The 26,816-nt window shown below is 46.1% G+C and overlaps 1 protein-coding gene across 1 annotated transcript in view; it reads left to right on the forward strand.

The window, feature by feature from the left end:
- LOC126997872 (polycystin family receptor for egg jelly-like) overlaps window positions 1-26,816 on the forward strand; it is a 345,158-nt gene that overhangs the window by 171,667 nt on the left and 146,675 nt on the right. Inside the window, exon 21 of the mRNA XM_050859085.1 lies at window positions 10,812-11,024. Within this exon, the coding sequence (XP_050715042.1) occupies window positions 10,812-11,024 (213 nt within the window). The remainder of the gene's footprint in view (window positions 1-10,811; window positions 11,025-26,816) is intronic.

The following is a 26,816-nucleotide window of genomic DNA, read 5'->3' on the forward strand; positions in this document are numbered from 1 at the left end:
GGTTCCCAACCTGGGGTACATGTAACCCCAGTGGTACATTTGCACTTTTCGGGGGGTACATTGGGTCCGAGAGAATAACCAATACTGTGGTTGTAATCTGCATTCAGATTCCACAATGTCATGTTTTTTTTCAATTTCCTCATTCTACGTAGATGGTGTACTAGGCGAAAGTTTACCATCTTTTCCAAGAGTTTGCAGAGGCAGGATGTTATAGCGATGGGACGGTAGTGTAAGGGATGTGAACCATCCTTCCCAGATTTACAGATGGGAAGTACAATAGCTTTGTGCCACCAACTTGGTATGATAGCAGTCTGACAAACTTTGTTGTATATTTGGAGCAACAGGGTTATGGTAGTAGGACTAAGGTGTCGGAGGATGGCATATGGGATATTATCGGGACCCGGCGAGATGTCGTTGCAACGGGAAAGAGCTAATTGTAGTTCCCGCATGGAGAAGGGAACGTTCATTTTAAGTGAAGGTGGTGGGCTTGATGAAAACTTTCCTGCTATTTTGTGCACCCTCGTCCACACTTGTTTCATCTGCGTCAGTGAATTAAGTGGGGATACATAACTGGCAAATGAAGATCGTCGTGCTTTTTTCAGTGTCCGGTGTGCTTTTGCCCGTGCTTTCTTGTAGGCGGTATGGTTGAACTCTGTCCTCTGCCTCTTGTGACGATTGAAGGCCCGGTGACGGAAAGCCACTCCCTGCTTGCACTCGTCAGACCACCATGGCACAGGCCAACGTAATGTATTTCCCGTTGTCTGTGGGATTAACAAGCACCGTAAAAAGATAACTGCTTCCACGGTTGTCTCAATATCAGGGATTGTTGTCTCTGTGTGATTCATGGTTCGAAAAAGCTCCCAGTCCGCCCGATCTAATTTCCAACGCGGTAATCGAGGTGACGGTTGTAAAGTGGAATGGGAGATGAAAATGGGGTCTCTGCTATATAGACCATCTGATACCTCCCATCTGAAGTCAAGATAAGCGTCGGGGGAACTGAGTGAGAGGTCAGTAATTGACTTAGTGTCAGTTTGCATATTTAAGTGTGTTGGATGACCGCTGTTTAATATGCAGAGATCTAGGACTTCAATTACAGATGCGACAGTGGCTGCTCTTGAGTTGTTGATGTCATCCTCCCATAGTATATGCCGACTGTTGTAATCCCCAACTATTAAGAAGGGTGAGGGCAACTGGCGTACCTGTGTTAGGAGTTCTTGCCGATTGATTGGTGTGCTGGGTGGGATATACAGGGAGCATATAGTGTAGGTACATGTTATGTGGATTTGGGCAGCAACGGCCTGCAATGGAGTATTCAGGGAGAGTGGAGTATGAGCTATGCTATTAGAGATAAAGAGACACGTACCTCCCGAAGGATCTTGTGTGGGATCCACTGGCGAGTATATGGCACTGTAATTGCGTGGGGGAGGAAGAACATTTGCTCCTAAGAGTGTCTCTTGTAGACACTGACATTGCGGCTGGGAGTCTTTAATTAATAGCTGGAGTTTTTCCCAGCTTCCTCGCATCCCGTGGCAGTTCCACTGCAATATGATGAATTTTTATTGTAGGTGTTTCAGGGCGCGCCCGGAAGAGGGGCCTCCCTGTTTTCACAGTGGTCTTTCGCTGGAGGGTTGACCCTAGCACTATTCGGCCTTTTCAGGCAAAACTGAGGTTGTGTGATGGCCAGACTTGGCAGTAGTAGAACGGCGATGGACATGAACATTAAGGGCAGCGGCATGTGTCATTCCGGGGCTGGACATCTTGATGAGGGTAAATTGCTTCTCCTTAGCAAAGGACACCCTTTCCTGGTTGTGTACATTAAGTACTTCCCTCGCAAATCGGTAGCGCTCCGAGATGGTGATGAGAGAGGACCGTAAGGAAGTATCAGGGGACAGGCGGACGTCAGGAAGAGAGGCAGGTGTAAGGGAAAGACTACTTATTTAATTCACCTCCGTATAAGCAGCGCTTCGGTTCCTGCTTCAGTTCTCCGAGGGTTCGAACGGACGCGATGTGGATAACCGGCGCAGAGGTGGGAGCCAGACTACACTGTCTCAACATCTTTACCACGGCTTTCCATTCAGCCCTCACAGTCATTCGGGGTTGCTGCTGACCAGTGCCCTGCCAGTCTGCTGCCCCTGTCATTGCTCTTTTCCATCTTGGACGTCACGGCCCCACCACACTGCCTCTCCATCACCTAACTTGTGGCACCTGGGCCCCTACTTCTGGGACGTCGCGGCCCCACCACGCTGCCGCTCCACCACCTAGCTTGTGGCGCCTGATCGTCTATATCTAGGACGTCATCTTCAAAGCCTGGATTGTTACCATTTTCCCGTATCGCCCTATCCAGTGGATGGTGTCGCTACACACCTACGGCGACGGGAAAGACTTGTGTGTGGGGGTTAAATGAGGAGACCATTAAATGTTAAGCGTTTCTTGTGGTTTATTTTTTTATTTCATTATATTTTTTTTACATGTGGCCTATAGCGCTGGTAGGCTATTCCTTAGGGGACTGATGGTCGCCCCGAACCCGTCATGGCGCAGGCAATTGTTTATAGTGGCGCCATTATTCTTTGTTCATGCTGCCCCCCGAAGTTCATTTTTTATTTCATTTGGAGCCCTTACCCTAGAGTCCGCTTTGAGAGGACAGCATGTGGGTAGTCATAGGTCACTCGGCGGTGATTGAAAAATTCCAGGTGGTAGCAGCGGATTCGAACCCGCATCATCTACAACGCGGCGAATGGGGGGCCGGTACGCTAACCACTCAGCCACCGCCACCCAAGTCCCGTCTGCCACCCTTGGAAGTTGAGGGATACCGGGCCTAAAGAGGAGATTCTCTGGTCTGGCCCATCACCTCCATCTTAAAGACCCATGGTCACGTTCCTTCACAGCAGGCCAGGGTAGTGGAGTAGTAGTATTTATGCACTAGGAGTTATAGTTTCACTTACCCACATCCCCATGAACCACGGAGCCCAACAAAGGTAGGCTGGATGGTGGGGACAGACCACAGTGTCACAGCAACCAACAGCCCCATGGGTAGTGGGAAAGTATACGCAGCCACTGCGGTCGCCTACCCGACAGTAACCGCTTGCCTCTAGCCAACACATGACCAGCCGATTGACTCAGAGGAACCACACCGAACCACCCGTCTTACCCCAACCCTCCCACCAAAGGAGCGTGTTGCCCACCGAAGGGTACTATACCCCGCCCCGCGGCGGACTCAACTCCCAGATGAGAAGGCACGGAAAGTATACGGGACGCAACGCACGGCAAACATGTAGGGAGACAATAGCCCTGCCCTAGGTGGTAAAATGGCGGGCACAGTAAGCAGTAAGCCCCGTCTACTGGTGATGAGGGGTTAGCACTTGGTCCACGAGGTCAGTGGACATCGAGCCCTATCGAGGTAGGCAAGCTATCAAGGTAGGTGGTGCCGCCGACCTCGCTTCAACCCCCGTCACCACGACAAGGTGACTACCCTTCGACGGGGATAAGACGAAGAGCCTTAGAATCTACTCTTGTCTAAGAGAGCTGTGTGTGTGGAACTCCCCCATACGTGAGATACATACTCCATATGATGGCAGACAAGGCCCTTGTATATGGATAGCAACTGTGCGGGGGAAACGAACTGGCGGAGACGATACAGCTGATTTAGTGAGAGCTGTGAAGTTTCCATTTAAGGATAGACCGAGGATGTTTAGTGTAGAAGAAGATGACAGTTGAGTGCTATCGAAGAATACGGGGTAGGTGTCTGGAAGATTGTGTCGAGTGGATAGGCGGAAAAGTTGACTTTTTGAGGTGTTGAAGGCCATCAGGCTCCTTCTTCCCAAGTCGGAAATGGCAAGGTTTGAGGTTCAGCGTTCTGCAGCCTCCAGTCTACAGTCTTGTAATTCCTGTTGGGAGGGTCTTCTGTTAAAAGAAGTTGAATAATGTAGAGTAGAGTCATAAGCGTACAAATATAAGCGTACAGTTTGTTGTTAAAAGAAGATCATTGCTGAATATTAGAAAGAGTGGGAGACAGGACAGAGCCATGCGGGACACCATTGTTCATAGGCTTAAGGGTAGAACAGTAGAACAGTGATCGTCTACCACAGCAGAGATAGAACAGTCGGAAAGGAAACTGGAGACAAAGGTACAGAGATTGATTGATTGATTGATTTAAATTAGGCGCCGCAACAGCCAGGGTCATATGGCGCCGCATTCAATGAGTTCATAAACTAAAGAAAAGAACAAAAAACTAAACTAAAAGGGCTAAAAAAAGGAACCTAAAAAAGTAAACTAAGAGCAAAGCCAAACAAAACGAGCCGAAACAAATCACACAGAAAACGGTCATAACTCATGGAGAAGGCCAGCCTTCTCCATAAAGAGAAGTACCTCATGTCCCGGGGAAAGGCATCTCCCTCCCAGCATCAGCGAGAGACGGAATGATCCGTCTTCTCCCCGACACTGCGACAGGTATCGCACTCGCAGGTCCCCCAAACTGGGGCACTCGACCAGCAAGTGCCGCACGGTCAGGGGAACCAAGCAGTCATCACAATAAGGCTGCACTCCCCGGGACATGAGGTAACCATGTGTTAGACGCGTATGACCCGTCCGAAGACGGGTCAAGGCTGTCTGCGAGCGACGGTCACGGACACTTTCGTATGACCAAGGACGAGATACAGTCTTGGTAATCTCTCCCATTTTGGAAGTCGCACCCCGAGCATTCCACCTCTCCTGCCAACTGGCAAGAATTGCCTTGCGAATCTCTGGAAACATATCTGTACATGGTACATCACTAGGAGGGGCAGCTCTAGCTGCTGCCTCCCTTGCAAGTCCATCAGCTCGTTCGTTCCCGTGTACGCCAACGTGTCCTGGAACCCAACCCGATACCCCCTGTTGCTGAGCAAATACAGCCACTCGAGAGCAGATAAAACTAGGGGATTAACAGAGGGAGTAAAGGAACCCAGCGCAGAAAGAGCGCTACGAGAATCACTAAAAATCATAAAAGAGTCCACAGGAAGGGTAAAAATAATCTGTAAAGAGAGGACTATTGCAGGCAGCTCTGCAGTAAATACAGAAGCAACATAAGAAAGACTACCTCCCCAACAGAAGGAGGGGAACACAACACCAAAGCCAACTCCAGCATCCAATTTAGAGCCATCAGTAAAGACAGGGATGGAGTCCGAGTGTTCAGTGAAATGCTCTAAAAATAAGGCTCGGGACGCATATGGCGGTAAATCTCTCTTACTATCTATAGTGGGAGAACACACGGATACACCGGGCAACTGCCAGTATCCAACCCTAGGTACTCGATAAAGGCAGATAGGAATGGGAGGGAAAGACAACGGTGTCATGGCAAACGCTACCCGAAACCCAAAAGGTTTAGGGAGACTAGGTCGCTCATCATATGCAGGCGAACGGGAATCCCGCAAAATTGACACACAAGGAACTGATTCTGGAAGGCGTTGGACGCGGAACCAGCAACGGAATAGAGAGGACTGGCGTCTCAAATCCAGAGGCAGGACGCCAGCATCCACGAGGAGGCTAGGTATCGGTGAAGACCAGAATGCACCAGTAGCCAAGCGTACCCCAGCGTGATGTACTGAGTCCAACACGCGTAGGTGAGCCTCCTTGGCGGAGGAGTATACCTCGCAGCCATATTCCAACTTGGAAAGGATGAGTGTTCTGTGGAGGAGGAGTAGCGTGTCCCTGTCTGCACCCCAAGAGGTATGAGCTAAAACACGAAGGAGGGACAGGGCTTTCTGACAAGCCGCCTTAACGTAACGTAAATGAGGCATCCAGGTTAGGCGGCTATCAAAGACCGAGGTAACGAGTCGTCTCTACACAGGACAGTCGCCTATTACCAAGATATAAATAAGTCAGGGTCCGGATGAACGCCTCGAAGACGACAGAAATGCATAGCTACTGTCTTTGAGGACGAAAATCGAAAGCAGCGCGTATTTGCCCAATTGGCGACTCTGTTAATAGTCAATTGCAGTTTTCGTTCAATCAACGACATCCTTGCCGCATAAAACGAAATGGATAAATCGTCTACATATAAGGAGCTATGAACTCCATCAGGCAGGACACCAACGACTCCATTAATAGCCACAGCAAATAGCGTAACACTGAGAATACTTCCCTGTGGTACACCATCCTGAAGTGGACAAACCTCGGAAAGAGTACTCCCCACTCTAACCCGTAAAAGACGACGAGATAAAAACTCCTGAATAAAAACAGGGAGACGGCCACGAAGACCAAACTCAAACAGGTTAAGTAAAATTCCATGACACCAAGAGGTGTCATAGGCCTCCTCCAGATCAAAAAACACGGTCACCTGGTGGTGATTATTGGCAAACGCCTCACAAACTGAGGACTCCAAGGATAAAAGAGGATCCGAAGTGGAGCGCATCTTTCGGAAACCATATTGCACCGGAGTCAATAAATTCCGGCTCTCCAAGTACCACATAAGCCTGACATTCACCATCTTCTCCATTACTTTACAAATGCAGGATGTTAAAGAAATAGGACGATAGTTAATTGCTTGGAGATGATCTTTCCCAGGCTTCAGAAAGGGGATAATTACAGCCACACTCCACAGAGATGGAAAATCACCGGTACGCCAAATGAAATTGTAAAGATCCAATAAAAATGTAAAACCACAGTCAGACATGAGGCGTAAGAAAGCATAAGGGATGTCGTCTGGACCTGGCGAGGAATCATGACACTGGGATAAAGCCGTCTTCAACTCGGAGAGAGAAAATGGGATATTATAAGATTCCCCTCCGGTGGAAGCGAAGTTAACGCCGAGTGATTCCAAATCGAGACGAGCCCCTGGTGCAGTAGGATCTTTCCTAGAGACACTGGCAAAGTGCTTGGCGAATAGGTCAGCAACAGTCTTAGGGTCCACCACCGTTTCCCCTGCATGCGATAACACTGGAGGGGGAGGGGGGGAAAACTTCCCAGAGATCTTACGAACTCTGTTAAAGACTTCTGTGAGTGTAGTTCTGGTAGTGATGGAAGAGAGATAAGCCTTCCAAGAAATTCGTTGAGCCTCCTTGAAAGTGCGTCGTGCTCGAGCACGCGCTCTCCGAAAAGCATCCAAACACTGGGGGTCCCCACGGTGACGACGAAGTCGAGAGAATGCAGCACGCTTCTCTTGCACAGCAGTAGTGCAAGCGGCGTTCCACCAGGGAACAGGACGTTTAGGGAACTGGCCAGACGTCCTGGGGACGGATTGAACGGCTGCAGAATGTAGGGCATCAGTGAAATAGGTTGCAGCCTTGTCAAAAGTTCCAAAGTCAGCCAACGGACGAAGAGAGGAGCTAAGTTCCGTAAATTGCTGCCAGTCTGCTTTATCTAGACGCCAGCGAGAAAGGCGTGACTGTGGTACAGAATCAATGCGTTCCAATAAAACTGGAAAGTGGTCACTGCCATACAAGTCCGGTAAGACCCGCAAACGAAAATCAGGAAGATAATTAGAAGTGCAAAGTGAAAGATCAATAGAGGTAAAAGTACCAGTCTGTCTATGAAAATGTGTCACCTCCCCAGAGTTAAAAATTTAGAATCCCTGATCCTCAATAAAAGAAGCAACTAAAAGTCCGCGTGGGTTGGTAGCACCATCATCCCACAACGGATGGCGACCGTTAAAATCCCCTAATAAAAGTAAAGGCGAGGAAAGTTCCTGCACCAGGTCGTCAAGATCGTGTCTGTCAACGGGAACATCAGGAGGGAGATAAAGGCTACATAATGTATAAAATTTGCCCAAATAAACCTTAACAGCAACAGACTGCAACGTTGAGTGAAGCTGTAATGGGACATAAGGGATATCACAGCGAACGAATATGCCGGTGCCACCATGGTGGCCCTGTCCAGGATTAGGGGTACTGTAAACGGCACGATACCCAGGAGTACTAGAGTGAGTGTAGTCTCCGAGCATTGTCTCCTGTAAACAAAGACAAGCAGGAGAAAACCGAGATATCAGTGCTCGGAGTTCCTCCCACGAGGCTCGTAGGCCTCTACAATTCCACTGTAGGAGTAGGAAGATGTCTATTTTCGAGTGCGCTCCAGGCGAGCCCCTGAAAGAGACTGCCTTTTACCCACCTGATTCGGTACGGTAATAAGACGAGAAGAGGAGCATGGGACCCGAGAGAAGCCGGGTCGAGGGACCTCGAGATTTCTCCCAACAAAGGAACCTGCGCCCCCTCCGGACGCCGCACTACTAGAGCCAGACCGCCGCACACCACTCCCCAAAGTTACATGCTCGCGGGGAGGATTCCCAATACTATATCCAAGGGATTCCTCAGTTTCCATATCCCGATCAGGAAAACCACTAGAAGCAACAGGAACTGGAACAGAGGGAGTCTCAGCAGGCTCAATATGAGCCTCCGCATCTTCCTCCATAGGCCTATCCTGAGAGACCCCAGAACCATGTATACCTACATTAATCTTAGTTGGCGGTGGGCAAGCCACCACGGTAGGTGATGCCGCCGACCTCGCTTCAAGCCCCGTCACCACGACAAGGTGACTCCCCTTCGACGGGGAAGGTACAGAGAGAGGGATATAATCAGTAGGAGCGTAGTTTAGAAATAAGAGAGTTGTGCCAGCCTCTAAAGCTTTCGATATGTCTAGCGCAACTGAGAAGGTTTCACCGAAACGGCAAAGAGAGGATGACCAGGAATCAGTTAAGAAAGCAAGATCATCAGTAGAACGCCCCTTGCGGAGCCCATATTGGCAATCAGATAGAAGGTCAGAAGTGGATAGATGCTTATGAATCTTCCGGTTAAGGATATATTCAAAAGCTTTAGATAGATAGGAAATTAAAGCTATAGGGCGGTAGTTTGAGGGATTGGAACGGTCACTCTTCTTCGGCGGTATGTAGACGTACTTCCAGCAGGAAGGAAAGGTAGATGTTGAAAGCCAAGGGCAAAAGAGTTTGACCAGGCAGGGTGTCAGCACGGAAGCACAGTTTTTAAGTACAATAGGGGGCATCAGCCTTCTGTGGATTGAGGCCAGAGAGGGCATAGAAAAAAAAACCATCATTCTTAAGAATCTTAATAACAGGCATAAAGGAGTCAGAGGGTGGATGAGTTAAAGGAATATGCCCTGGCTCGTGCAGAGTGGAGTTTTTAAGAGAAGGTCTAAGCGAAGAGTTCAGCCTTAGAGATATATGAGACAGCGGTGCTGCGATTTGGGAGAGGAGGGAAAGATGAAGAAATGAAATTGGAGGAGATATTTTTTGGTTAGGTGCCAGGAGTCTAGTAAAATTAGAAAAAAAAGAAAGGTTGTCATTTTCTACTGATGAAAGTGGTTTTGGTGAGTCGATCATGGTTTGCAGGAGTGCGAAGGTTCCGCTACCTTTTGTGAGCTGATAGCATGAGAACAAGCGTGATTGATCCAAGGCTTTTTTCGCATGAGGAGTAGAGAAAGTACGTGGAATGTGTGCCTCCATTCCAGAAACGACTACCTCGGTGATGCGCTCGGCGTACACAGAGGGGTCTCTTTCCTGGAAGCAGTAATCATTCCACAGGAAACTGGATAAGTACATCCTCAGGTCGTCCCACCGATCTGAAACAAAATGCCAGAATCACCGCCTCTTCGGTGGGTCCAGAGGCTGTACAGGAGCGATTAGACAGGATACAGAAATAAGGTTGTGATCGGAGGAGCCCAACGAAGAGAACAGTTTGCCAGAGTAGGCTGTAGGATTAGAGGTTTGGAAGAGATCTAGAATGTTGGGCGTTTCTCCAAGACGGTCGGGAATACGAGTATTGTGCTGAACCAACTGCTCTAGATCAATGAGCAGAGCAAAGCTGTAGGCTCGTTCACCAGGTTGGTCAGTGAAAGAGGATGAAAGCCAAAGCTGGTGGTGAGCATTGAAATCTCCTAGGATGGAGATTTCAGCGAAGGGAGAGTGAGACAGTATGTGCTCCACTTGGTTTCGATGAGGAAGTTAAGATGAGGTTTAGAAGAGGAGAGATGGTGTTCCACAGACGGTAAATTAGAACGAAGACCGCGAATGTTGCAAAAATTATTAAACAGAAAGTTCGGAGAGCTATCATAACATTTTTCATGTCTAGAAACTAAATGGAAGTCCCCGGCGGTGACCTCGAGGCATGTATTTAATTTGCCATGTTGAATTATGATATAATTTGAGGAAATAATGTGTAGCGTCTGTGTAGTGTGGTGTGGAAAGTAGTAGAATTTAACTTTAGAGAGCATGCTGAACTACTCTCTGGTGTTGATGAGACAAGAGGGAAACGGAAAGTGAGGACACGGGGAAGGTCTTTGGTGGGCTTGCAGCGCCCTCCTTGTTTTCCGTATATCCTCATTGGGAGTGGTTTACGCCCGTTTCGGTAGGTGTCTTCCTACCTACTCATAGTCATACACTTTGCAACAGGTTGTACCCAAGGTGAAAAATTGTTACATATCTAATTTTTGTGACATCACACAATGATAAACCTGGACCAAACTAACTGGATTGGCATTTTCTTATGAAAACCCTAAGATTATCTATTTCGTACGTATATCAAAATCCATCTTTAACGTACTCACATTGTTTTAACCTGAAGCCTCCTATGAGCAGGCCACATCACTTGTTCTTGTGACATAAACAATTATGATTGTCAATCTAATGCAACTTTTCCTTTGTAAGGTATAACAGCGCAGTATTAAATGATATGAAATATGATCGTTTTCTTCATCAACAAAGTATGTTTCATAATCATCAACGATCGTTCCTCATTTCTGATGCCCTGAAAAAATAAAGTGTACATTGCTACTTACCTACATTTACTGATTTAAGTGCTGCTTAATTAGACTTGACGCTTTTCATTTTCCAGGTACAGCTGCCGTCGGAGGAAGATGTTATGGCCTTTGCGACGACGGACCAGATTGAGTACTTGACAGCCATCGGGGACCAGTTTACGATAGGCATGATGCTGAAGGCTCAAGCTTCAGTAAGGGAACACGCGCCGTGGCTCTCTCTCAACATGGACACCTTGGGCAACCTCACCGCCGACGAAATGGACAACAGACTAAAAAACGTGGCCAAGGTAAGGAGGAGTACCATGAGGTACTTTTGACACGACTTGGAGCCATTAAAACGACAATTCTGTAAGCATTTTGTCCACTAAAATAAGTGTGTGCATTGTGGTGGTAGTTTGATTACCACTACTTTATCCCACTGTGGGGGTCGTGTTAACTTGTGCTAGTGTTACCGTGGATACACAACACAAACCATATCGTGGGGTTGCTCTTCTCGGAAGTGGTAGAGTGGCTAAAGCGGTCGAATCCAACATCTCTCTCTCTCTCTCTCTCTCTCTCTCTCTCTCTCTCTCTCTCTCAGGTTAAATAAAGATGTTTGAAGACTTTGGTGCGTGTCTTTACAAAGCGTACACACTTATATATAATCAGTGAAATTCCATCGAGTCGCCACAACCACGGCACCGACCACACGCCCAGTCTCGTCGTTGACCCCGAGTCTTCTGCCGGCTGGCTTCTGTATCTAGGGCGCTGGTGCCGTTGTAAAATCAGAAAATTCTTTACTCTGCCCGGTCAACTCCGAATAGTATGAGCTTGCCTAAACATTGTGACAAACTGAGAAGCAAACTGCAACACACATATACATTTCAAATTCCACCCACTCATGTGTACCTTACAACTATTCACCATCGTCACTTTCAAGCATCTCCAAGCCAGCGGGCTATTCTACTTCATCTCTGAACCTGCCAAATAGTGTTAATGCTAAAAACCCATAGGTTCAATCATGTTTGTTTACGTGCTGTCAAAGATAGGAAGACAGCTCACAAAAGGTACCTGAGCTTTCGCACTTCTGCTAATCCATGATATTTATATTCTACCCGGAATCATGCCAAATCTTTTCTCCGACTTAACAAAAACTCCTACATCAATAGAAAGTGCCAACACCTTGCTTTCTCTTACTCATCCAGGGACTTTTGGCATCAAGCCAAAAATATCTCCAGCAATTTTACTTCGTCTTTCCCTCCTCAGTCCTAATGTCAGCACAGCTGTCACATGTGCCCAAAGCTGAACTCTTCGCTCACACGTTCTCTAAAAAGTCCACTCTGGACTATGCTGGGCATAATCCTCCTAGTCACACCCCCATTGACTCCACTATACTTGAAATCAAAATTCTGAAGAGCGATGTTTTCTATGCCCTCTCTGGCCAAAATCCTCAGAAGGCTTATGGATATGATGGAGTGCTTCCGTGCTGACACCCGTCAATCTCTTTCTTCTTGTCTCTCAACATATACCTTCCCTTCCTGCTGAAAATACGCATACATATAGTCTGTGCCGAAGAAGGGTGACTGCTTCAGTTGCTCAAACTTCCGCCCAGTAGCTTTACTGTCCTGTTTTTCTAAAGCTGTCGAATCACTCCTTAACCGGAAGATTCTTAAGCATTTATCAACTTATGACGTTCTCTCTGATCGCCACTGCCTGTTATTATAACATTAAATTATAGTGTACAGATAAATATTGAGGGAGTGGCTGGCCTTTACTCTTGGACTGAGAGTTCTATAGAGTGCAAGGGAGGCGCTTCCAGCTTCTTTCTTATTATTCATGAGGTCACCAAATGTTTAACATATATAGCTTGGTAGCGTAGTACATAAAAATTGTCTTGTCATGGTCAGTCGACGGATTGGCAGTATTATTGACTCGCAGAATGCGACTATATGGCGTTGTCGACATGTGTATATGCAGGGGAACATGGATTTGAATCTTTGAGTCACTTGTGCTCCCTGCCTTACTGTATGGTTGTCAGCCATGGACACTGAATAGTGACTTAGAGAGGCGTGTCGATGCCTTTCGTCCCTGGGGCCTTCACAGGATGTATGACTGACCGCTAACCTCGTGCCACCAACTCTTTAACGAAACTGAGTCGAGGCCCGTTACTAGCTTTTTTGTGTGAACGCCAACTCCGGCAATAATGTTAACGACTTTTAAGCGTTATTTTTAAGGTGGCGAATGTTGTGTTATTTTTAGTTTAAGGCGCGAACTGTTATCTCACGTCAGGTCCGGTGTACCGTTGCCTGCTTGCTCCAGTTGATTGCAGTAAGTGAGGTAACACAATAGCTTTTTAGTTAAGTGATGTGTGGCCGAGCGGTAGCCGTTATAGGTTCACTTTAGTTCACTTTAGTTCTCTCTCTCACAGGGTAAGTACAAATACAAAATGTATTTTAACTATATTACCACTTGTACACAAAAGTTTACAGTTTACGTGAGCGAGTCACACGCACACCAAAGACAGCCACACCAACGTGCCCGCGGCCGGCGAGCACCACTCGCCCGCCCGCTACCCGCTGTCTTCTCTCGTCTTCTCCCCTCGTCTTCGCGTTGTTCGCTCGTTTTATTTGCTTGTAGTTCGTCCGGAAGGGTGGGGCTTCCGGTTGATGACGGCTGATGAAAGTCATCATTTGCTGATCCTAGTGTCAGTTCTTCACAGCTTCCCACGGCCAAAAGCACGACGTGTTGTTAAACATCCTGTTGTGCGACACCGACCGGGTATCGCCACACGTACAGTCATACATTCACATGTACATTATAATATGCACATTGCATCGCTCGGTTCCCTAAAAGTCACGACCTCGCGGCTCACCCGACCTTGAAAATCAGTGTACCTACCCATGTTACAGTCGCACAATGTGTACTAGTTAAACGAGGTCCTGTTATGGTTGCATTAAAAAATATATATACAAGTCAGAGCCCGCCTAACGATACAACATCGGGAAATGCCAATGATAATAAAAATAATCATGGAAGTAACAAGAAATTGGCAAAGTACATACAGGGCGATGTAAACAGGGCTAGAGTCGTGGACATGGAAGCTCAGTACTATTCCGAGAACACAAAATAATAGCTCGAATAGTTATTTACATGATACTTCCTAGAAAAATAAATTGACTAAATTGTCATTAGGATACATGGGAATGGAGCTATTTGGAATAGTAAAAAGAAAAAGGAAAAATCCTTGAAGAAGATCTGCTACACATTGAACCTTCGAGTCACACCTTGACACAAAACTGTCGCAGAGAAACACTCGTTGTGTGACAATTAATTGCCAGTGTTGTTACCCTCGGCACGCCTTCGAGACGGGTGGGATTTACAACAATAGATAAGGTTGTGTGAAAAGAGGTAATGTTATCCGTAGAGTCTCCTAATAGTTACAATGTGATAACAAGGACAAGTCCGGAGAACATAAGAACCATCGGCAGTCAGCACCACTAACTCCTAATACTCCGTTTTTCAGATCTACAGTACTATAAAAGAAAATCCTGTCACCAAGTTGTGAAATCACTGTTGTAACAAATCCCACTGAAATGTATAACTCCAGCATAATTGATTAAAGTAATTCCAGCATTAATAAACATCAAATTAAAAAGACAAATGTCCACCTATCCCCCGATCGTAACGAACGTGGATGACTGACATCTGTGACGCCAAAAATAATTCCCGTAGCGGGTAACAGTGGTATGTCAAGCAAAAGGTAAGTAAGACTTGTCTGCTTACTTCCAAGGCTTACAGGTATTCACATGCTGGTTACAATAAAAGTTAGGGACATCATCTGGTCAAGTTCAGTTAAGTCTGTCATTGCAGAGAAAAAAGTCTGTTTTAAGCAGAAGCACATGAGGTTCAAGGTTAAAAAGTACCTATCCCTATGTTATTCTACACCCTCGGTTATTACGGCTCCAATTAAATTAAGGAGACTGACTGCCTTGCATCAACTCAGCAATAAAAGAAAATAGTGGGTTAGAGTGAAAAGTATTACTCAAGCACTCCCCTTCTCGCATGAAAAAGATCCAGGCAAAAGCTTAGGAACCAAACATAACTTAGTAGATGCGAGGATGCAGATGATAGTCGTGTGGTGGAAAGATACACAAAGCACCGTCAGGCTGAACCTCAAGCCGGCGCTAGTCTTTGCAGACGATCACTATGCACATTCTGTGTATGAAAAAAAAAAAAAAGAGATCGTAAAGCTCAAATTTCCGTCCACCTATTTATCTGACAATTTATGCCTAAACCACGGGTAAAAGAACACACCAAGGATTTTTTTCTTTTTATTACCGCTGGTGACACCCAAAAAGGTTTAGGTCAGAGGGTCGAAGGCCCCCCTCCCCGACGAACGTGTCGACGGTAAAAGAAGCTTCAAAAAGGACTCAAAATTACTTTAAGTGCCATAAAAGTTGGCTGATAAAACCGTGTAGGTTGCCAGTGGGGCTGTAGTCAAGGGATACTGCACTCCTTCGAAGAGGAACTGCAAGGACAATCATGTACACAAGGAACTCTAGTAATAATCCAGCATTAGCTACAAAAATGGTTTCTCCATCTGTCCAGTTTCCTTGTTTAAAACGCGAGATCAAATCAGTAGATAGCCTATAGGCGTCTACTGGCCTGTTAAAAAGGCCACCCGTTTGCATAGTGTCCACAGCACCCTTTACGAGGCTGTGTTGCCCATCTTCCACAAATGTTTCAATAAAAAGTGACTGAAACGCATCATAATCCTTCCGTCCTGTGAACGTGCTCTTGTTTAAGAGGGTCGTCGTTCCCGTTTCCGGGATTGACCTTCGAGCGACTGAGATATTTTATCACCCGGATCTGACACGAATGAAATGTCCATGACAATCTCACTTTGAAACTAGAAGTCCCTGGCCGAATAATCTGCCTCCCTACTACCTGCGAAAGGCCTAACTGCTGTTACTGTTAGCGGGTAATTAGGGGCAGAAGCCATTGTGGGATTAGTAAGGTAAGTAAATACCTCTTGGTTGCTCATGCAGCGTAGAAGAAGGAGGAGGCACCCTTTAAAGACTGCTACAACTCCTTACATGAGAACAGTTACCGTTATCCTTGACGGCACTGTTCTTTCTCTCTACCCACCCCTCATAGTCATCGGTGAGAGCTTGTAACCGCGGGTCAGGTTTCTCTGCCATTAAAAAGAGTTATTAGTAAAATGAGGAGTAAAATGGTAAAAGAAAAAAAAATTATCGCTGCAAAAATAATTAAAGTAATAATCATTCACCGCTAAGTATGTGCTCACTCCTCCCCGATGCTTCTATAATGCATAAAAAGAGGAAAGAAAATAATGGGTGAGGATTAGCAAGACAAAACTTCTCCACTGTGTAATAAAATACACAAATGAAAGGAGAAAATAAAATGAATGACTATACATAAAATGCGTAACAATGTTACTCAAGAAAAATATTAAACATCCACACGCCAGAAAAATCAACAGCTGACAAATCTAATAGATTAGATACGGCCCCACACCCCTAAACACGTGAACATAATAATAGTAGTTCACCTGAAATCATGTTACAAGTGGTGTAATTACTGAATCCAATGTTGTGTCAGCTAAAATGTGTTAAAAACCTCGAAGATAGCAACTCGATGCCCCACTACTCAGCACGTTCGCGTCCTTCGCCTCGCCGGTGGCTGGGGCAGGGCTGCAGGGGTGGCAGGGTCTGCCGTCCCCCGTCTGGTAGCGGGGAAGGTTTGGCGGCGGGCAGACAATATACGCCCACCAGTCACCCTCAAATGTCTGAGTTGCCTGGCGAAGAAAAGTGCGCACCTACGACTAGTTGTGTCGTAGGAAGAAACAAGTGCCGAGACACCTCCGAGAAAACTTGGTTGTGCGAGGCGGGGCGCGCGAGCTGTGTGGGTTGTGCGGGGCGGGGCGGGGCGTTGCCCTCGGGTGTGGCTGGGTGCTGACTTGACGCTCACGAAGCAGGAAGCGTCAGCAGAACGCTAGGTACACACTTCTGTGTCTCTGCTCTCACACACGTCGCTGAAGTTACGGTTGAGAGAGAGATATAACAATTCGGAGTAGTTCGTAACCACGCTGCACACCATTTTATGTTAACGACTTTTAAGCGTTATTTTTAAGGTGGCGAATGTTATGTGTTATTTTTAGTTTAAGGTGCGAACTGTTATCTCACGTCAGGTCCGGTGTACCGTTGCCTGCTTGCTCCAGTTGATTGTAGTAAGTGAGATAATACAATAGCCTTTTAGTTAAGTGATGTGTGGCCGAGCGGTAGCCGTTATAAGTTCACTTTAGTTCACTTTAGTTCACTTTAGAGTTCTCTCTCACAGGATAAGTACAAATACAAAATGTATTTTAACTATATTAACAGTTGTACACAAAAGTTTACAGTTTACGCGAGCGAGTCGCACGCCCACCAGAGACAAGCCACACCAACGTGCCCGGGGCCGGCGAGCACCACTCGCCCGCCCGCTACCAGCTGCCTTCTCTCGTCTTCTCCCCCATCTTCGCGTTGTTCGCTCGGTTTTATTTGCTTGTAGTTCGTCCGGAAGGGTAGGGCTTCCGGTTGATGACGGCTGATGAAAGTCATCATTTGCTGATCCTAGTGTCAGTTCATCACAGCTTCCCACGGCCAAAAGCACGACGTGTTGTTAAACATCCTGTTGTGCGACACCGACCGGGTGTCGCCACACGTACAGTCATACATTCACATGTACAGTCGGCTATAGAGTAGTGTCACACTGTCCAGTAAGTTTCGTTCGGAAAGCGACATCTGGCAACCCCTCCACGCGACATGAAAATTATTATATCCTATCGAAATCGTATTGTTGTGGTGATCGGTGGTCACAGGTGCACTCTCCATAATTTTAAGATAGATATTTATCAAAAGTGCCCGTCGCTAACGCTTAATGAATATTTTTTTCTTTAGGCTCTGTCGCTACATTTTGACACGAGCCTTTAGTTTCGTTCAAATTTAGTCAAGAGCAATTCTAAGTTGTTTATCAAACTATGATACATTTAAAAATATACTGCACTTATTATGGGAGATTGTTATGCCTTTTAACTAAAAACAAAAAATCCCTGACAGCCGAGATCTTATATATATATATATATATATATATATATATATATATATATATATATATATATATATATATATATATATATATATATATATATATATATATATATCTATATATATATATATATATATATATATATATATATATATATATATATATATATATATATATATATATATATATATATATATATATATATATATATATATATATATATATATATATATATATATATATATATATATATATATATATATATATATATATATATATATATATATATATATATATATATATTGGGTAGGCGGTGGCCGAAATGGTAGCGTACTGGGCCCACATTCACGGCGTGATGGACGACGCGGGTTCGAATCCCCACGCTACCACTCGGATTTTTCAGTCACCGCCGAGTGGCTTAAAACTACCCACATGCTGTCCTGAAGGCCACCCATCAACCCGGACTCTAGAGGAAGCCGTCCAAGCGAATCAAGAACGAGTTCGGGGAGCAGCATGAGCCAATGCAAGATGGCGCCACTATAAACACTCGCCTGCGCCAGAACGGGCTGGGCCGACCATCAGGCCCCACCTGGAAGAAGCCTTGGGTCGACCATCAGGCCCCACCAGGAAGATGCCTACCGGCGCAACAGGCAGGGACATAAAAATAAAAAATAAAAAATAAATATATATATATATATATATATATATATATATATATATATATATATATATATATATAAATATATATATATATATATATATATATATATATATATATATATATATATATATAATTTTTATATACGTAATAATAGACTATAAACGTTCACATGATGGCGTCGTCGACCGCGGGCCTTGACGGCTGGAGCAGCGGTAATCTATTAAAGCCCTTATGTCCGCAGGCACTGCAGTTGAGCTGTCACGTCAGTGGCTGTGGAAACGTATAATTTTTAATACCTAAAAAAAATAGGAAAGAGAGAGAGAGAGAGAGAGAGAGAGGCTGGGTGGGGACGGGAGACATGTCCATCAGCGACAAGGGGTCAGCCAGTCAGCGGCGTGCCGCGCTCAACACACACACACACACGTATTTATACTTTGATATTACGTAAACTTCACGGATAAATGATTTTAGATTTTTGATGATCTGAATTGTCTTTGAGGCTTTATAGTGACGGGAATTAAGGCTGCGAGTTAAACAGACCCTCAAGCCTATTTGCTGTTTGATGGTAAGGAGCATTAGTCACTGCCTGCCTCTGTTAAGGACAGCATTGCACGCGGTATTTTCAAAGTTTAATAAGAAAAAGTGTTTCAGACTGTTCGTGATGTTTTACCTCGTCATCGTCATCATCATGTAGAAGGCATTCATTACCGCATTTCTAAACTGAATTCATGTAATCTGGTATATTTCTAACCACATTTTATTATAATATAATATAATATTATACAATATTATAATTTCACGGTCACACACACACGGTACACACTGAAACGCGTTACTAACATCACCAGTGAATGCGTCACCGTGGTATAGTTGGCAGATACCGCCACCAAGCTAAACGTTCTGAAAACCGTGACACTACTCTATCGTCGACTGTACATTATAATATACACATTACAATATGGGCACGTGGCATGCTTCCTTGATGTCGATCTTGTTTATAAGATTGTTTATGTTCGAAATACCCTGAGTGGAGACTGTAGGTTGTGTGTATGTACTTGAGGGATAACGGAAACACAAAAGTCTCTTAAGTAGGTTATATTCTAGTGAAAACGAGTACAGGTGCGTGTAGAGCACCTTGCCAGAGTGGAGGGACGCGACTAAAGCCCCAAATACACTGCCGAATTTTGGCCACGAACTTGACGCCGAATCAGTTCGTGAAAAAATTCGGCGACCGGTTCGCCGACATGACCAAGATTCTTACAGTTCGTGACCATTCGGCGACATGTCGGCGACATGTCGGCGAATGCTCAAGACAATTCGGGGACAGTTCGGAGACATGTCGCCGACTATTCGGCGTCCATGTCGCCGAGCTCAAAATCTGAAATTTTAACGTTTTTTTTGTCGCGGAATAACTGGCGACAAGTCTCCAAATTGTCTTCGCATGTCCCCGAAGTGTCGGCGACATGTCGGGGACAATTCTCCGACAGTGCCAAGATTTCTGACAGCTGATCATCTGATGCCCATGTGCCATATAAAAGCACGGGAATCCGCGCCTACCTCATGGACTACTACAACACCCGGGGAGCAGTGGCCTAGAAGGACAGAATTGTGGGCGAGTAAATACCATGTGTGGTAATTTGTGTGGTAATATGTATGATAGTATGTGTAATAAAATGTATATATGTAACTTGTTTTTGTTTTGCTCTCCAACAAATATTCTAGAATGAATGAATGTTTACGTAATATCAGTAAACAAACCAGTAACTGAAAGAAGAAATAAATCTAAATAACTGAAAATGAAACAAAGGTTAAATAATGACAGAATAATGATATTAAGAAATAAATAAAGTAATAAATAGTGAATTAGTTTTGAAATAAATGAAAATGTTAGTTCCATAACTATTTTATATATTCATGATTCTTCTTGTTTTTCATATTTTCTTGTTTACTATTTATTATAATATTATTTTATTCCGTATATATATATATATATATATATATATATATATATATATATATATATATATATATATATATATATATATATATATATATATATATATATATATATATCGAGAGATAGATAAATTGACAGATAGATAAAAAGATAATACATAAATAGATAGATAGATAGACAGGCCCCCGTGTACACCTCCCACCGCGACCCGTTTGCCGTATCGTAATTAATTCGCCGAATATTCGGGGACATGTCGCCAAATAGTCTTTGCCATTCGGCGACATGTCGGAGACATGTCCCCGAATAGTCGGCGACATGTCGGCGACAAATTTGCCAATAAAATTTAAATTTCAACGGTCAAAATTCGGCGACAATTCGCCGAACACCGCGAATCGGACGCCGAATTGTCTGCGACATGTCGGCGACATGTTGGCGACAATTCGGCGTTCATTTTGCATTCGTGCACATTCGGCGAACGGCCGCGAATTTTTCATGCAACATGAAACTTTCGTGGCGGTCGTGACCAACTGTTAAAAGTCGTGTGGTGGACGCAGACATGTCCCCGAACGGCCAAGAACAGGCAAGAAAGATGCCGAACTTGTTCGCGACACAGGATGACTTGCATATTCGCGCACATCCGTGAGCCAAAATTCGGCAGTGTATTTGGGGCTTAACTGACTCAGTTGCCTCTTGGTACAGGGCTCCCAGACGGCGCCTGCTAGCTAACTAGACTACCCGCTAGCTAACTAGACTACCCGCTAGCTAACTAGACTACCCGCTAGCAATCTAAACTACCTGATAGCTCACTAAGCTAACCCACACCTCCCTTCCCCCTTCACGCTCATAGCAAGGTCTTAAGCGGACTGCTTCAGCTTGAGACGTTCTGAACGGCGAGGGGCTGGATCGTCACGCTGAGCGGCCTGCTCATTCAGACCAGGGGGCCTTGCTGTGGGGAAGTGCACAGGACGGAGGAAACGTCGGTTACGCCACCAGACGCGGCCGCTCGGTAGCCGGACATGGTAGGCTCGTGACTTGCCCAATCCCATGATGGTGCCGACTTTGTCCCAACGCAGAGATATTGGATCTTGAATCCGAATTTGGTCGTTGATCTTCAGTTTGGGAAGGAGATGGGCATGCGCGTTGTTAGGTGGTCTCGACGACTTGTGCACGTTTGGCAGTTCGTCGATCGCACAGTTTCGTCTGGGTCTGCCACTTTTCCAGGAAGGACTGTGGGTGCGCTGGGACGTAGGAACGGCCGGTGTAGGTCGGGGTGTTTCGGAAGTCTACCAGTCCCCGATCAAACTCTTCACAGTCAGTGTTGCCCGATGAAGCTACCTTCAAAATCAGATGTTTTACTGACTAGATCGCAGCCTCGGTGTGACCGTTGGATTGTGGGTAGTGCGACAAAGACACCACATGTTTGACTCCCCAGCGGTCAAGAAGGCTGCAAAGTCCCGGCTCGTAAACTATCGTCCTCCGTCGGTCCGGAAACGCACTGGGACGCCCATGTCGCTGAAGTAATGCCTAAACTTGCAGATGGTGGCGGCGGACGTTGTGTCGTTACCGCATGGTATCACGACGGGCCAGCCTGAGAGGCGGTCAGCGATGACGATGAACGATTTCCCAGCTACAGTGAAGAAATCCGCTGAAACAGATTCAAACGGTCTGGTGGAATGGTCATCGCAGAGCAATGGCTCCTGCGGCTGGCTGGGCCGCGTGGCTTGACAGGGCTCGCATGCTCGGATGGAGTTGTCGATATCAGATTTGATACCCGGCCAATAGACAGCCTGCCTTGCACGTCTCTTGCTTGCTGTTGTGGAGGCGAGCTAAGACGTTGGGGCGTACCGCTGCAGGAATGACAACGCGTGCTCCATAGAGAACAAGGTCGCCATCACATTAAAGGTCCTCACGTAGCTTCCAATAAGGGAGGAGTATCGGGTGAAAGTCATAGCAGTTTCGAGGAAAACCGTTCTTCACGTGGTCCAGAAGTCTGACGTATGAGGAGTTGCTTCGAGTTGCAGCTTGTAGGTTCTCGAGTGCCACATCGTCGAGGGACGAATTCTCCGAACGTTGTGGAATGGCAAGGGACTGGATGGCCTGCACGGTGGAGAGCGGTTGATATGCTGTGGTGGGAGACTTGATTTCTGAAGAGTTAACGGGAAGGTGTTAATTCCCTTCGCTGCTTCCGCTGCGTAACCTGTTGGTATGATTCACTTCAAGAATGGGCTTCGGGAATGCCTCCGGGATGATCGACAGTTACTTCAACTGTTCGCAGGAAAGCAGAGGTGTCGGAACTCCGTTGTGCACATCAATCCACGTTGAGCATGACTTGTTGCCGAAAGTGATGACGGCCTCGAAGGAACCAACTGCAGGCGCCATCTCGGAACCATCGGCTTCACGTGAACCGCTTAGCCTTGGGCGACGGTTCGAAATCATGCTTTGCCAGTCTTAGGAGTCGTAAGTGTTGCGGGCCTATTACTCTGACGTCAGCGCCAGTGTCAGGAATGATCTGCAAGCATACTGACACATTCTTGTTGGTGACGTTGATAGGCTGCAGGCACTTCGCACTGGGGCGGGGGGTCGATCCCATACGTCGGACGTGGCACGAACACTGTCCCTGGGCTCGTGGTTGACTGCCAGGCGAGGGAGGACGCAATGTGTTGTTGCTGATGCGTGGAGTACGTCGCTGGTATTGAGCCTTGGGTTTCGACTAGTTACAGTACTTGTAGTGACCGTGACGACCGCATAAACGGCATTGAGCGTTCCTGGCGGAGCATCGCAGTGTGTGTGACCAATGTCCCTTAAGGCCACAACATCTGCAAATGGCCTCAGCGGCTGGACACGTACGCTGCATGTGCTGCTTCCCACAGCAATTGCACTGTGCACTTGACGGGTGTCTCAGTCTGAGAAACAGCCTTCGCCTAATGAGCCTTCTTTTTCGCCTTCTGGTACTGTGACGTGGCCCTTACGGCAGTAAGGGGGTACGCGCAGGGCAGACGTGGTATGGCGGGCAGCTTCGTAGGCCCGACATTCCATCACTACGTCTTAAAGGGTACAAGAAGCGTCAAGAGAGAAAAGGCGTCGCACGAATTCTCCGTCTCTGACATTCATTAAGATCACTTGCTTGATCTGAGTCTCTTCGCATTCTCTATGGCGGCTTTTACAGACGTCGACTTCCTCGGATGCCCTCATCAAGCGTACGTAGAAGTCAGCGAACTGTTCGCTTTCCATCGGGTTAATGCTAAAGAGTTCCCCCCTCGACGTAATGCCTCATTCTTTCGGCCCTTGAAGTGTTCCTGAAGGACATCCAGAACGGCTTGCACGGGATTAGCGGCCTCTGGAGGAACTCCTAGAGTGTGCTCTAGGAGTCCCCTACTCACTGCACCATGTAGGTTGTGTGTATGTACATGAGGGATGACGGAAACACACGTCTCTTTTAATTAAGTTGGTTCTATTCTAGTGAAAACGAGTACCGGCAGTTACAGGTGCGTGAAGAGCACCTTGACAGAGTGGAGAGACGCGCCTAACTAACACAGGGCTCCCAGACGGCGCTTGCTAGCTAACTGAACTATCCGCTAGCTAACTAGACTACCCGCTAGCTATCTAAACTACATGATAGCTAACTAAGCTAGCCCACAGAGCCCAGTGATCCAGTGATGCAGTGACCAGTGAGTTGATCGATGCAGCCAAGAGTGAAGGGTCATTACGCTGGGAACCGACGGCGTTGGAGGCGGAGGGTGAATAAAGCAACGCATTCTCTAGCGTATGCTTACCCTTAGTTAAATAGTGTATCCTCTATAAGATAAAAGTGTACATTCAATGTATTCGTCATTCCTAATATACGTCTAGAAACTTGGCACCGCACGAAATATCACGCGAGTATATGGCGTTGTTGATATTTGAGCAAAGATACGCATCTTCAAGTCGCCTGTGCTCCCCGTCTTTCGCTATATCTGTGAGTCTTGGACACTATGTGACACGATGAGACGGAGACGGTAATAAGTGCCTTCGCAGAATCATTGAATTGCGCTGGAATTACTTTTTGTCAAACCAGCAATTACTTCATAAAACTGATTCTAGGCCAGTTACCTGCCTAGTACCTGAACCTTAACTCTGGCTACACATTCATATGGCTGACCGTTCTCATCGAGTTTGTTCTGTAAAAGACAACCATGAGTGGAAGGTGCCAAGGGGACGCACACAAAGTTCATTGGTTGAGAAAATTGATATATACTGCCATGAGGCACTTTTGATGGGAATGGGGTCTACAGGGTGACTTGCCCGGAAAGGCCCCCGTCGCAAGGTGGGCGGAGCTACGCACCTCCCCCCCCTACCCCCACCCCGGTGTATGCCCCCAATGACTGATTGTTGACACTACATGCTATAGTTTTGGGGTTACCGACGAGTGATAAAGAAGGGTAAGTTAACAGAAAACAAATATAACGTACGATGCGTCGCTGCCGCTTACACAATGGTATTTTTTTTTTACAGCAGAGGAAACAGCTCAAGGGCGAACATAGGAAACAATAAAGATAAAAAGCCCGCTACTCACCGCTTCTATTAAAAGCGTTCACAGAAGTGGCCGAAAGAAAGGTCAATTTCAGGAGGAGAGGTGTCTTGAAAGAATTCAAGTCGTAGGCAGGAGGAAATACAAATGAAGGAAGATTGTTTCAAAGTTTACCAGCGTGAGGGATGAAAGAGTAAAGAAAATGGTTAACTCGTGCGTAAGGGATTTAAACAGTAAAGGAATTAACTTGAGTAGAAAGTCGTGTGCGGCAAGGCCGCGGGAGGGGGGGGATGCATGCAGTTAGCAAGTTCAGAAGAGCAGTCAGCGTGGAAATATCGATAGAAGATAGAGAGGCAACATGGCGGCGAAATTTAAGAGATTTCAGTATGAGGAGAGTTGATGAGACGAAGAGCCCTAGAGTCCACTCTGTCCAAGAGAGATGTGTGAGTGGAGCCCCCCAAACGTGAGATGCATACTTCGTACGAGGGTGGATAAGGCTCCTGTATATGGATTACAACAGTGCGGGGGAGAAGAACTGGCGGAGACGATACAAAACTCCCAACGTCGAGGAAGCTGATTCAGTGAGAGAAGAGATATCAAGTTTCCAGTTGAGATTTTTATTTAAGGATAGACCGAGGATGTTTAGTGTTGAAGAAGGTGACAACTAAGTGTTGTTGAAGAATAGAGGATATTTTTTGTTTTTGTTTTTTTACAACAAAAGAATCGGCTCAAGGACAACAAAAAGAGTATTAAAAAAGCCCGCTACTTGCCTTCCGTCCCACAACAGAAGATAGTATAGTGGTATAGTGGCCAAAAGAGAGGTCAATTTCGGGTGGAGAGGTGTCTTGATACACTCTTCTTGAAAGAGGTCAAGTTATAGGCAATAAGAAATACAGACGAAGAGTGTAAAGGATGAAAGAGTGAAGATGCTGGTTAACTCTTGCATAAGGGGTTTGGACAGTATAAGAATGAGCTAGAGTGGACAGTCGAGTGCAGCGGGGCCGCGGAAAGGGGGGAGGGATGCAGTTAGCAAGTTCAGAAGACCAGTCAGCGTGAAAATATCGATAAAAGATAGAGATGCAACATGTCGGCGGAATTTCAGAGGTAGAAGTCGAAAAGCCTTAGACTCCACTCTGTCCAGGAAAGCTGAGTGAGTGGAGCCCCCCCCGAACGTGAGATGCATACTCCATACGAGGGCAGACAAGGCCCCTATAAATAGAAAGCATCTGTGCGGTGAAGAACTGGCGGAGACGATACAGAACGCCCAACCTCGAGGAAGCTGATTTAGTGAGAAAGGAGAAGTGAAGTTTCCAGTTGAGAATTTGAGCTAAGGATAAACCGAGGATATTTAGTGTTGAAAAAGGTGACAACTGAGTGTTATCGAAGAATAGGGGATAGGTGTTTGGAAGATTGTGTCGAGTAGATATGTGGCGAAATTGGGTTTTTGAGGCATTGAAGAACACAAGGTTCCTTTTACCCCAATCGGAAATGATAGCAAGGTCTGAGGTTAAACGTTCTGCAGCCTCCAGTCTGGAGTCTTGTAATTCCTGTTGAGAAGGTCTTCTGTTGAAAGAAGTTGAGTAATGCAGAGTGGAGTCGTCAGAGTATGAATGGATAGGACAGTTTGTTAAGGAAAGAAGGTCATTGGTGAATAACAGTAAGAGAGTGGGTGATAAGACAGAGCCCTGTGGAACACCACTGTTGATAGGTTTAGGGGAAGAACAGTGACCGTCTACCACAGCGGAGATAGAACGGCCGGAGAGGAAGCTGGAGATAAAGAAACATAGAGAAGGATAGACACAATAAGAGGGCAGTTAAGAAAGCAAAGAGTTGTGTCACTCTCTATCGAAAGCTTTCGATATGTCTAG

The sequence above is a fragment of the Eriocheir sinensis genome, chromosome 13 (genome assembly GCF_024679095.1).
Source record: "Eriocheir sinensis breed Jianghai 21 chromosome 13, ASM2467909v1, whole genome shotgun sequence".
In the NCBI taxonomy this organism is placed as follows: Eukaryota; Metazoa; Arthropoda; class Malacostraca; order Decapoda; family Varunidae; genus Eriocheir; species Eriocheir sinensis.